Source organism: Harpegnathos saltator, unplaced genomic scaffold (genome assembly GCF_003227715.2).
Source record: "Harpegnathos saltator strain DR-91 unplaced genomic scaffold, Hsal_v8.6 scaffold33, whole genome shotgun sequence".
Classification (NCBI taxonomy): Eukaryota; Metazoa; Arthropoda; class Insecta; order Hymenoptera; family Formicidae; genus Harpegnathos; species Harpegnathos saltator.
The window spans coordinates 232,052-243,860 of NW_020230128.1; the positions used below are offsets into that span (position 1 = coordinate 232,052).

Consider the following 11,809-nt stretch of genomic DNA (forward strand, 5'->3'; position numbering starts at 1 on the left):
ACCAATCTTACAACTAAAAACCGAAGTTTCCGAAACCGATTTCGGAACAGGCCTAATGTCAGATATAAATTGATGATAGTGACTTCTACGTCTCTCAAGTTTTAGAGCATGCGAGTGCGAGACAGAAAGAAGTGAAAAAGTAGCAGTAGACGTTTTTCGATATTTTACACGACAATTTTCGACTCGATGTATTTTTACTCGAGCAGACGTGAGTATTTGAACATTGTGTGAAAATTACATTGTTACCGATAGGCTAGTGACAGACGATTGTCTTTATCGCGGAGCGATAACGTGTGCATCAAATAACGCGATTTCTGTTTTGCAACAGATCATACGTTCCTCTTACCGAGTAATAATTCTAATAATTTTCGCAAAATATAACATCGCTGTTAAACGTGTTTCGTAATTACTGGTGTATTTGCACAGAACTTGTACGCGTTATCCTTTACCCGCTAAAATGTCCAACATGTTATTACGACTGGCTCATTTTTCGCGACAAATGTGTCAACATAAATGCGCAATTACGTGTTACTCGATAGTGTACCTTTTCGTGCAACAGTTTTACGTAGAATATTACATTATATTATGTAACGTTAACAGAACACTCTTTTGTATTATTTTAATATTACATTATGTTTGTATATTTCTCTCCCTCTCACTTTCACTCCTCTGTTTGTCGACACAATTGAGCTATGATCACACCTGTTGGGCTGCCATAAAGAGAAAGGCTTAATTACATTTGTTATTTGTGTTGTGTGAATTTATGAACAATTTGTGTCTTTTATTTTCAGTGATAGAAGGTCATTTCTGACTGCTCACTGGTAACACAAATATTGTCCAAAAAATCAAACACCATGACAGAGGATATGTTAGGTGCAGATATATGTCGGGTCTGTCGGTCAGAGGGCCTGGCAGATAGACCACTATTTCACCCATGTATCTGCACAGGCAGCATAAAATGGATACATCAAGAATGTTTGGTGCAGTGGATGAGATATTCGCGCAAGGAATATTGTGAACTCTGTGGCCATCGCTTTTCATTTACACCTATATATAGTCCAGACATGCCACGTCGTTTGCCACTAAGAGATGTCATAGGTGGTTTATTTTCAAGCATTCTCACTGCTGTAAAGTACTGGTTACATTACACATTAGTGGCAATCGCTTGGCTAGGAGTTGTCCCTTTGACCGCATATCGTACATATAGAGCTTTGTTCAGCGGTCCATTGGATTTAGTACGGGTAAAACATTCGGCTTTAGATACAAGGCTTTGCATTTCAGTGATAAAGTCAATTGATTAGTTTTGTATCCGCAGATAATGTCGCTGCCAATGGATATGCTTTCTACAGAAAATATTTCTTCGGATGTATTTCATGGTTGTTTTGTAGTCACTTGCACCTTATTTGCATTTATTGGTCTGGTATGGTTGAGAGAACAGATCCTACATGCGGGCGGTCCCGATTGGCTCGAGAGAGACAATGTGCAGATACCATTAGTTGATAATCCGCCGCCGGCAAATGCACAACAGCCGCAGCAAGCTCAAGAAGAGCAACAGGCTATGCCACAGGAAGTTCAAGACAACAACAACGTCCCACCTTTTGTCGATCATCCACCTATCCCGCAAGAAGGAGAGCCACGTAATGAAGGTATATAGTATACGATAGCACACGAAACATTTATCTAATAATGATCTTGAATTGTGTAGACCAACACCCTGTGTATCAAGGAGTAGCGGATAACGTGATTGACAATCCGCGAATCGGCGAGCCAGATGATCTGGCAAGAGACGCGCAGGCACCGGTTCCCGCTCCGCCACCACTTCCAATCAGGGAGGAACTTGGTGCGGACGATGCACAAGCGGACGCTGTGGCTGGTGAAGGCTGGATAAGGGGACATGTGGTACAAGCGCACGTAGTGGCTCAACCGCAGGGCGAGGCCGAGGAGGCCAATTGGAATCCCATGGAGTGGGATAGGCCCGCCGAGGAACTAACCTGGGAGCGTCTGTTAGGATTGGATGGATCTCTCGTTTTTCTCGAGCATGTCTTCTGGGTTGTGTCTCTGAACACTCTGTTTATTATGGTGAGTCTATTCTTGGCGCGAAAATCAACCGTATATCGAAAATTGATTCTCTCTTCCTCCTTCCATTTTCCTTCTTTCATTTCACTTTCTTTTTCTTTCAGTCCGTCGTACCTTTCATGATATTTGTTCGCAGGTATTCGCCTTTTGCCCCTATCATATCGGTCATTTCGCGATAGCGGGATTAGGATTGCAAGAGCACGCGGCGGCATCGCACTTCGAGGGTTTGGTGACTACGTTGTGCGGTTACTGTGTCATTGGCGTTTGCCTAGTGATTCTTCATACTCTCGCCGCACTGCTAGGCTTTCAACGTTCTCAGCGAATCCTCGGGCTCTGTTATGTGATTGTCAAAGTCTCCCTGCTCTCCGTTGTGGAGATTGGTGTACTTCCATTAGTTTACGGCTGGTGGCTAGACATCTGCTCGCTGGCGATGTTTGACGCCACCCTCAAAGATAGAGAATCTTCTTTTAGACTCGCTCCCGGCACGTCCATGTTCATTCATTGGCTGGTAGGGACGATCTATATGTATTATTTCGCAGCGTTCATTCTTCTGTTGCGCGAGGTTCTGCGACCCGGAGTCGTCTGGTTCGTGCGCAACATAAACGATCCCGATTTCTCCCCTATACAAGAGATGATACATCTTCCCATATTGCGGCACGTACGGCGATTACTCGCGTCCGCAATCATATTTGACACGGTGATCCTGTTGATGTTGTGGCTACCTGTGAAGATTCTCAGATGGGCCTGGCCGGGATTTCTACCGTACACTGTGACCGTGCAAAGTGAGGCTCAAGTGGGCGAGCTCTCGTTGGAGCTCCTGCTGTTGCAAGTGATTCTACCGGCGTTGCTGGAGCAATCACACACACGCACATGGCTCAAGGCTCTCGTGAGGGCATGGTGCCGCGTAGTAGCATGGATGTTGGATCTGCAGTCGTATCTTCTGCGAGAGCAGACGGACGATCCGGAACCGGCGGTGATTGAGGAGCCACAACATCCCGACTTGGGCGCTGCACATCAGGCGTTGCTGCAACGAGAGGGACCCACGGGATTCCAACCGTATGTTAGACCGCGTTGGTTCCCCGCGCGACTGGTTGGTCTCGTGCTCTGCGTCTGTGTATCCCTTGTGATCGCCAGTCTGGTGGCCATGACGCTACCCGTATGGCTTGGACGTAGAGTGATGGCGTTGTGGATGGTAGGAGCGCCCGCTCCCTCGCCACCTGTATTACCGCCAACGTCAACCGGATCCGGTGAGTCGATGTTATTATTATTATATCGCGTTTTGCTGTCTTCTACCTTTCAAGGTCTTCTTCATTTCGTCTGATCTTTGTATCTTCATTCGTTCTTTTCAGTCTCTATTTATTATACTTTATTATTACTCACTTAATACTTATGTATAGATGGCGGCGAATCTGTGGGGCCTCTCTCCGGAAGGGTGCACGAAGTGTATACTGTAGCTTGCGGCACATACGTATGCTGGGCTGCGGCACGAGGCTTGGTACTGGCATTCTCCTGGCTGCCTCGTGGTCGTAGGGCGATTCTAGACCGAGTTAAGCACTGGGCGATCCTAGGCATGAAGGCTTCGCTGGCGTTTGTGCTGTTAGTCGGAGTGATACCGCTCCTATTCGGTCTTTTACTCGAGTTGGTGGTGGTAGTACCGTTACGCGTCCCGCTCGAGCAAAACCCTATCTTGTTTATCTGGCAAGATTGGGCGTTGGGTGTGCTATATACGAAGATAGCCACCGCTGTGACAATGATGGGGCCCGATTGGCGGATACGCTTGGCTATTGAACGCGCGTACAACGACGGTATCAGGGACATGGATCTGAAATTCGTCGTTACAGAATTGGCGGCACCGGTCATATGTTGCTTCGGTCTCGCCCTCGCGGTTCCTTACGCCGTGGCCTACGGGATAGTTCCCCTTCTAGTGACCAATCTACAGACTCAGATCCTCATCGCCAGACGCTTGTATCCTTTCCTTCTTCTAGTGAGCCTGGTCTGCGTGGTGATCGGCTTTCAGATACGTCAGTTTAAGAAACTGTATGAGCACATTAAAAACGACAAGTACCTTGTGGGGCAAAGACTTGTCAATTACGAGCATCGCAATAAATCGCAGACGCAGCAACATCAGTCGCAGAGGTCAAGCTAACGGTGTCATTAAGCATAATATTTGTTACGGTGGAAGATGAATTAGGATTAGCTTCGTGTACATTCTTTAACATCTATGATAAATGATAATTTATATTTAGTCACGATTTTATTTTTAATATTATAATTTATCGATGTAAGAGCGATACCAAATAAAAGAAAGAAAGAAAAAAGGACTGTTATTCAGTGTGTATTGTTTCTTGCTTAGATGCTTCACAATTCAAACATTGTATTCCGTTGTGATCGCGTTATCTGAGTGAATTTAATGAATTTTTACTCTTTATTGGCTACTGACGCCTCGATCTATCTGCAGCCGAGAGCAAGCAAAAAAACAAGTATGATGAATTCATCGAAAAACTGTTTCTTCGTTCATCCGACAGAATCATCGATTCTACGGTAGCCCAGAGTATATTTAATATAAATTTTTAATAACACTGCAAATGTAAAGGTATAGAATATCGTCTTTCAATCTCTCGATTGAGATTTCTCTTGATCCTAGATTGATAAAGAAACAAAGATATAAAAGTATATTTGTACCGTTATCAAATCATCTGGGAGCGCAGGATGTATAGAAACAATTCTGATTCATTCGTTTGATAGGTAGATTTATAGAAATTTGTACATCTGACAGGTAATCATTTTGAGCAAATCAAATATTTTGTTACGCAAATGATACAGTACAAATATGTACGCAAATGAAATGAAATGAAATCTGAAAGTGTATATATCCGCTCTGACCGTCAATACAGGTTTATGTAGTATTTATGTGTAAATCATATAAATATATTACAACACACGGTTCGTATGATCGGGTGCATTAATTTCGCTGATCCGTTAGCACTTGCAAGATTTCACTGATCTTTTTCATTGTAATAAAGCTCGCTCAAAAAACACACGAAAACGGAACGGATGCACCAGATAACATTAATGCATCCAATTGTACATGTATATGTCGTATTTACAATAAATTAATATTTTAAAACAGCAATGCTTGTCCTGTATTGTCTGCAACGCATCTACATGTCTTGATCTTAATTTGTGAAGTAGTTCAATGACGATCAATCAAAGTCGCATGTAAATTGACGAAAATGCATACGCATACTCTACTTTTGTCAACCATTTCCATGTGTTTGCAATAATAAAAATTCGTGTTTTACCGAAGAAAACTATATATCATATATCATATAACTATATATCATATTCGATAACAATTCATTAAGTACCGTTCAGTAAAATGATTTGTCTGCGCGCGAAAAAAGAATGAATATTTATTTATTGTTGACTTAATGCTTAAAAAGATTAGCATATCAATCACGTAAAATGGTATTAATAGTAATAGTAGTATAAAAAGATGTTAATCTCTCATCCCATCGAATCGGAAGATCACATTATAAGAGAGAGAAAGAGAGAGAGAGAGAGAGAGCAATATTTATACGCAATACACGATATTTTATAAATTAAAAATTGCTTAAATTTACAATTGTCAATAATGGATTATATATACAAATTTGGTCTTTCAAATAGAGAGACATGATCCGAGTTTCTTAATGTACAATAATGATAAAAAAAGATCTCTATAAAGACGCCATATACATACGTACATGTATAATGATACGTTTAAGAGTGGAATGTTACTTTTATTTTAACGATACCACACTTCTAATTCTTCGTGCGGTAATAATTATGAATTAACATCCTTTTCCTGTATTCTTAACAATTATCATTTGTGATCCTCCAAATTGGTAGACTTATTTTTTAATACACATATAAATACAACATATAAATATGCAATTTCCACTATATATATAAATTATAAAAAAGAAAGAAAAAAAGAATCTTTCGTCGTCACAATGATTCGTCGTATCAGGCTACTAGTATAAACTGATGCAAAATATATCCCGAAATAACAAATGGCAATTTTAAATATGCATTCGCAAATAAATTACTGTATATATTCTACATACGCTAATACATTTATAAATATATTAACTATATATTAGAACTATACCAGAATACGTATACTTTATACAATTGACATACGCGTTGACACACATTTACGAATGCGTACTTACGATTGTCATTCATTACTCGCGAATACACACCTTGTATAAACACCGATGTAAACATAGCCATTTACCTTGTAAAAAAAAATACAAAAATAAAAATATTACAAACGTTGCGCATCACCTCGCTATTATTGAATGAGGGTTGCTTTTAAACGCAAGTCTTCGTTCATTTTTTCCACTCGTACACGTACCGAAGAAAACATATTAATTATCTGTAACAGAGTTGGTCGATGACATGTTAGTATACCATAGTAGTACCAACGTACACGTTGGTAACATATTTTCATCGACCTATAAAATATATCGTGATACCTGTGTAACGGGAAGCGTCTTCCATTGAATTGTTACAGTTGGGACCGTTAGATCTGCCGAATACTTTACAGCAACGGTGTGTTTTATGTCTTTAAAATATATCTTCAACTTTATGCCGGTATCACAGAGAATAACATCCATATTGCGTTCCTTTATCTCCGCTACAATAGCCAGAGCTTCAAAACTTCCCGCAAGACCTACCATGTGCACGAAGAATAGCTCGGTACTTTGCTCTTGAGCTAATTTTGCGTTGTACTTCTTCACGTTGCAATTGTTTGATATTCTGTCGGAGATCGAAAGTAAAGTTTAGAAATCCTGTGTGATATTCTTCCCGACTTCTATCGCATTCATTAAAAATGTGTGTGTGCGTGCGTGCATGCGTGTGACGCGCCCGCATTTATATACATGACATAATACCTAGAACAAAGTTTAGCCGTCCATTTCCTTGGCATTGGTTTATTCGCGATCGTCGCATAGAGCAAACGATGAACTATGCAATCGGAATACCTTCGAATAGGGGACGTAAAGTGCGTATAAAGTGGTACATTCAATGCGTAATGCTTCAAGTCATCGCTCGAAGTGACGGCAGATGCACACTTGTATTCTGCACGCTGAAACGTTAAAAATTTTTATTACGTCGTATACTTTTCTCATCATGCTTATTCGCGCTTGTTCGCGTTGCGTCTACATTGTAACTCTAACTTTGATAAACCAAGTACACCTTTTATCATTATTAATATAAAAAAAATTCCATGAATTCTTACTGTCATAGCTTTTGAACATAAATTCGTGATAACCATTATAACATGTTGCATCGTATTGTTCATTGTGCTAGAATTACATTCTAATAAATCTCTTTCATAGCGTTGAATACTGGCATTTAAAGCTCCAGCTGTCTCGATGTCCAAATGGATTCCGTATTTTCGCAATGTCTCATGAATCGTTACAAGACTATGCTTGATCGGATCTCTATGGATGCGCAATAAAGCCGTTTCAGGAATCGTGCTATATAATTGCGCGGCAACTGTCATATTTGCCAACAGCATAAATTCTTCTATGAGCCTAAACCGACACACATAAATTCATCAAATCATTAAATCTGTCGGATGTATTTTATTCAATCAAGTTATTTCTCTTGCGCGCGCGACACGAAATGTATATAGCGGAAACAAACATAGTGTATATTAGTAAAAAATTGCACCTGTTACTGTCTCTTCTTTCTTCGAGTTGGTAGTTCACAGGTACTGAAATTCCGTGTTCCCGCATAATTTTGGGGTCCATACATATATGTATTTTTGGTTGGTCCAAGCTGAGCGCACCGTTACTAAATCGTTTATTTCGCAAGCTAGTCGACAATTTAAAAAGATTATTCACCGTATTGGATAATGATAACGCCGTGAAATTTCCTTTTATGTCCAAAACTTTATCAGATAAAACTTCTTCAGGATTATCAATCATAATTTGAGCAAGGTCATAGGACAATTGACAACATGATCTTATTACAGTCTTTGCGAAACGTTGTTCCACAATTTCGCCGTCCGGTGTCAGTTCCCAAATTACTGAGAAAGCTAATTTATCCTTGCCGGGTAGCAAGGAACAAACTCGACAGAGCTGCTCCGGCAACATGTGGTAAGATGTGTGTGGTAAATAAACAGTGGTGGCTCGTTTAGAAATTGCTTTATCTAATGGAGAGAAGAGTTCTAAATAATGCGTTACGTCTGATATGTGCACACCAACCTAGAATCATCACAAAGCATACATTCATATATCCGACAGAAGGATCTCGGTAAAAAAGAGGTGAAAAATAAAACGATCTTGAATAAAAAGAAAAATTTAATCCGTTTATTCGTCACGATTACCTCATAGTTGCCATTTTTCAAGACTTTACAAGACACAGCATCATCCAAATCAACAGCTGTGGCAGGATCTATCGTGAAAACACATTCGTTGCTCCAATCTTCTCTGCCCATTATATCGGCATTTGTCAAGACATAATCACTATCGGGAAGCCCTTGTAACAACTCTTGTCGATACGGCGACACATCCAAATTGTTTTCGAGTAATATTGCTGTTACTTCTGCATTTAGGTCACCAGATTCACCCACTATCTGGAGAATTTCCCTACATAAATATAAAAGCAATCGAAAATGCCATTATGAGCATCTTTATATATAAAGCCAGAATATAAAGCTCATTATCTTGTTTCAACATTGATATATATTACTTTTTGTACATGTGATGCAAAGACCTACCCTGATGCATGACTCGGCTGTGTCCAGTGATTAATGACAATCAAAAATATTACATTATTATAAAGATTTGGTTGCTTATGATACAAATTTGGCATTGACTTTGAGGGTATCCTAATCAATGGTATTCTTATATCTTTCGGTTTGATTAGCACATAAGGCTTGCATTTTCGTACATGTTGTGTTAAATACCCAATTGCCTTCCTTGGATGTAGTTTATCCAATATACAAATAACTGTGCCAGTTTTTTGTATTTTTCCATTGGCAAGTATCTGCCAATTTTCTTCAGGATTTATACGTGCTACAACTAAATCTCCATCAAAAGCACGATTTCTATCAATTATACTATTTATTAATAAATCACGTTCCCCATCTATCATGCTTATATAAGCAAAATGATTATATTTAGGGTTTACACGGATAGTTCCTTTTACATATTGTATATTATCAAATGTTTGATTTTCCAAGATTTTTTTCATTTCTGGCACAGGTATATAATCTGAAAACATATTTTCTGACAACTGCTGTGTAATTTCCCGTGCATTTTTTGTTTTCTTTGTTGCACAATTTTTTTCTGTTTCTTCTTTAATGCAACAGCATTCCTTCTGTGTATTTTCCTTAAACTCTCTCATTGCTATTTTATTCTTTTTACTTTTTTTTGGTGATTTGCTGCAGATATCAGCCTAATGTAAAAAAAGAAAAAAATATATAAATATGCTTATAATTCTGCAATTATAAATATTTTTCAAGTATATATATTCTGTGGCAATAAAAACCACATTATAATGTTTGCACAACCAACACCAACCTGATTTGTAACTGAATGTTTCTCCTGTATCTGACATGAACATAAACAATTAGTTGCTGTAACTTTGTCCAATTCTACTTTGAGCTTTAATTTTGACTTGCAATTCAAAGCAATGTTCTGTGGTTTATCTGACATGGTTCTTGCATCATTTTCATGCAATGTAACATCTTTATTCATTGACCTGCATGTGTGAAATGTGTCAATCTTCAAGTGATTTGTCGTAGCTGATGTCCTGATGTCATTTGTTTCTTTTTCTTCTTCTGTGGATTCACTTTCATCTTGCATAATACTATTGTGCGTTGTGTTGCTAGCTACTGATCCGCTACTCGACGATACCCACAATGTACTCGCCATCCTCATAATGTCCGTTTCGTATCCTGAGGAATTCGATGCAACTTGCTCCTGAGTTTCACACATTGCAGTCCTGTTGGATTTCGCACGTTCCTGTTTCAACTTGAAATTTGCAGAAACCTTGAGTTTAGATGCGAGTTGTGCACCAAGTTCCATTAATACGTTATTTTGAACGGCATCTGTGCCATCTATCATTGAATCCAATATCATTTTCTGTTCGTATCTAAACGATGTGATATCTTGGCGCTTACCACGAGACCCACGTCGAACTTTCTTCATAGTTTGTCTCAGGTCTCTCGGCATGATTGCAACGAGTAATCAGTATACCCTCGTGAAGTTACAGTGTATTTTAATGCAAAGCGCGATAACCAAAAAATAGATCGCAGATAAGCTTACACTTACTCCAATGTGCCAAGGAGATATATATATATATATATATATATACACATATATATATATATAACGGTGATTCCTAGTCGTTTCGCTGAAGAATATCTTTGCAAACGCCAGATACAGGTATAAATTTGTATATGTATGTACAAATCATACAACAAACAAGTATATACACACCTTTTGTTTCCGCGTTAGGTCATAATGATAGGAAAGGAAGACAAATATAAACACGACGCATGAATCAATCTTGCTCTTGCACAGATTTACGAAAATCTTATTTGGGCTGAGATAAAGGGTCATTTTGGCTATTCTCATGTATATATCTGATAACTCCATTGCGAATAGCCACGCTACAGATTGGGTGCATTCAGTACTACAACCGCTTCCTGAGTGCTCAGTAAGCAATTGTAGTACTGAATGCACCCATAGTGTATTGTATATCAGTGTATGATATAAAGGAAGATTTAAGCTAGCGGCACACGGTGCTTGTTTTCGTGCTGGATTGCTTGCTGGATGAAAATACTGCGTTCTGATTGGTATATTTCCGAAGATGGATGGAAATGCACTAATCAGAACGCAGTATTTTCATCCAGCAAGCAATCCAGCACGAAAACAAGCACCGTGTGCCGCTGGCTTTACACTACCCCCAATGCTAGAAGTCGATTGTGTATCTTCCATTGCTTTTCAACAAAGGAACACAAATAGACACAAAGGCTTATTCCGAAATCGATTTTGGAAACTTTGGTTTTTAGTTATAAAGTTGGCAGGCTTTAAACTAATTTAAATTTATTTAAATACATTTCATAATTGACCAACCGATCAATTATCAAGATGATAAATAATAAAAATCTGTCCATTTCTCTGTCTAATGTTACAAAATTAATGGCTAAAACCAAGTTTATAAACAAAAATGGTACATGAGTGAACATTCAAGAGCAATCAGCGGATCAATTATAGAAAGTTCGTTTGCATCTTTCTTTTGAAAGAAGAGCTCTTATTGGATATCGTTCATCGCATCTGATGTGCAACGGGCATTAAAGTGCCAATACATGGGATCGTCGAGCGTCGAGCGTCAAAGCGTCCAACCAATCAAAGTTCCTTGTTTTTATCCGTGAAATAAGAAATGAAAAACTGATTGGTTGGACGCTTTGATACTCGACGCTCGACGCTCCCATATATTGGCACCTTTAGATACAAAAGTGTCAAAAGTGCAAACAATGTAAACAAATTTTAAGTTTAGTTTAAGAACTACCAACCTTGTAACTTAAACCAAAATCTCCGAAACCGATTTTGGAACAGGCCTAGGGTCTATTCGAACGCATCTACGATGGTGGCGCCTGTACAAACAGCCAATGAAAAGCGCGAAATTTGACATTCTTAAAACGAAGTCTTCGAGATAAACTTGAAAT

At 39.0% G+C, this 11,809-nt stretch overlaps 2 protein-coding genes across 3 annotated transcripts; one reads left to right on the forward strand and one right to left on the reverse strand.

Annotated features, from left to right (window-relative positions):
• Window positions 1-90: 90 nt before the first annotated feature.
• On the forward strand, window positions 91-5,283 carry MARCH6 (membrane-associated ring finger (C3HC4) 6). Its single transcript, XM_011149508.2, has 6 exons — window positions 91-208; window positions 792-1,241; window positions 1,316-1,646; window positions 1,706-2,079; window positions 2,213-3,323; window positions 3,474-5,283. Exons 2-6 carry the CDS (start codon window positions 855-857, stop codon window positions 4,220-4,222), a joined length of 2,952 nt encoding a protein of 983 aa, XP_011147810.1. The 5' UTR covers window positions 91-208; window positions 792-854; the 3' UTR covers window positions 4,223-5,283.
• On the reverse strand, window positions 4,923-10,769 carry LOC105188185 (Dis3 like 3'-5' exoribonuclease 2). Of its 2 annotated transcripts, XM_025300163.1 has the most exons (9): window positions 10,578-10,769; window positions 9,657-10,502; window positions 8,852-9,531; window positions 8,459-8,720; window positions 7,801-8,336; window positions 7,364-7,661; window positions 7,017-7,210; window positions 6,600-6,882; window positions 4,923-6,499 (listed from the first exon to the last, which is right to left on the reverse strand). In XM_025300163.1, exons 2-9 carry the CDS (start codon window positions 10,308-10,310, stop codon window positions 6,416-6,418), a joined length of 2,991 nt encoding a protein of 996 aa, XP_025155948.1. In that variant the 5' UTR covers window positions 10,311-10,502; window positions 10,578-10,769; the 3' UTR covers window positions 4,923-6,415. The 2 variants fall into 2 exon arrangements, 1 of the variants encoding a protein (XP_025155948.1); XR_003113104.1 differs by lacking the exon at window positions 4,923-6,499 and having other exon boundaries at window positions 6,702-6,882; window positions 7,441-7,661; window positions 9,657-10,769.
• Between the last annotated feature and the right edge of the window lie 1,040 nt (window positions 10,770-11,809).

Excerpts from the sequence above, each read along its gene's own strand:
- MARCH6 (XM_011149508.2), top strand. The coding sequence starts at position 855 with ATGACAGAGGATATGTTAGGTGCAGATATATGTCGGGTCTGTCGGTCA. Across the intron at positions 1,242-1,315 it reads GTCCATTGGATTTAGTACGG|ATAATGTCGCTGCCAATGGA; the intron begins GTAAAACATTCG and ends TTGTATCCGCAG. Across the intron at positions 1,647-1,705 it reads AGGAGAGCCACGTAATGAAG|ACCAACACCCTGTGTATCAA; the intron begins GTATATAGTATA and ends TGAATTGTGTAG.
- LOC105188185 (XM_025300163.1), bottom strand. The coding sequence starts at position 10,310 with ATGCCGAGAGACCTGAGACAAACTATGAAGAAAGTTCGACGTGGGTCT. Across the intron at positions 8,721-8,851 it reads CAGCCGAGTCATGCATCAGG|GGAAATTCTCCAGATAGTGG; the intron begins GTAGGTCTTTGC and ends ATATTTATGTAG. Across the intron at positions 6,500-6,599 it reads AGACGCTTCCCGTTACACAG|ATAATTAATATGTTTTCTTC; the intron begins GTATCACGATAT and ends ACTCTGTTACAG.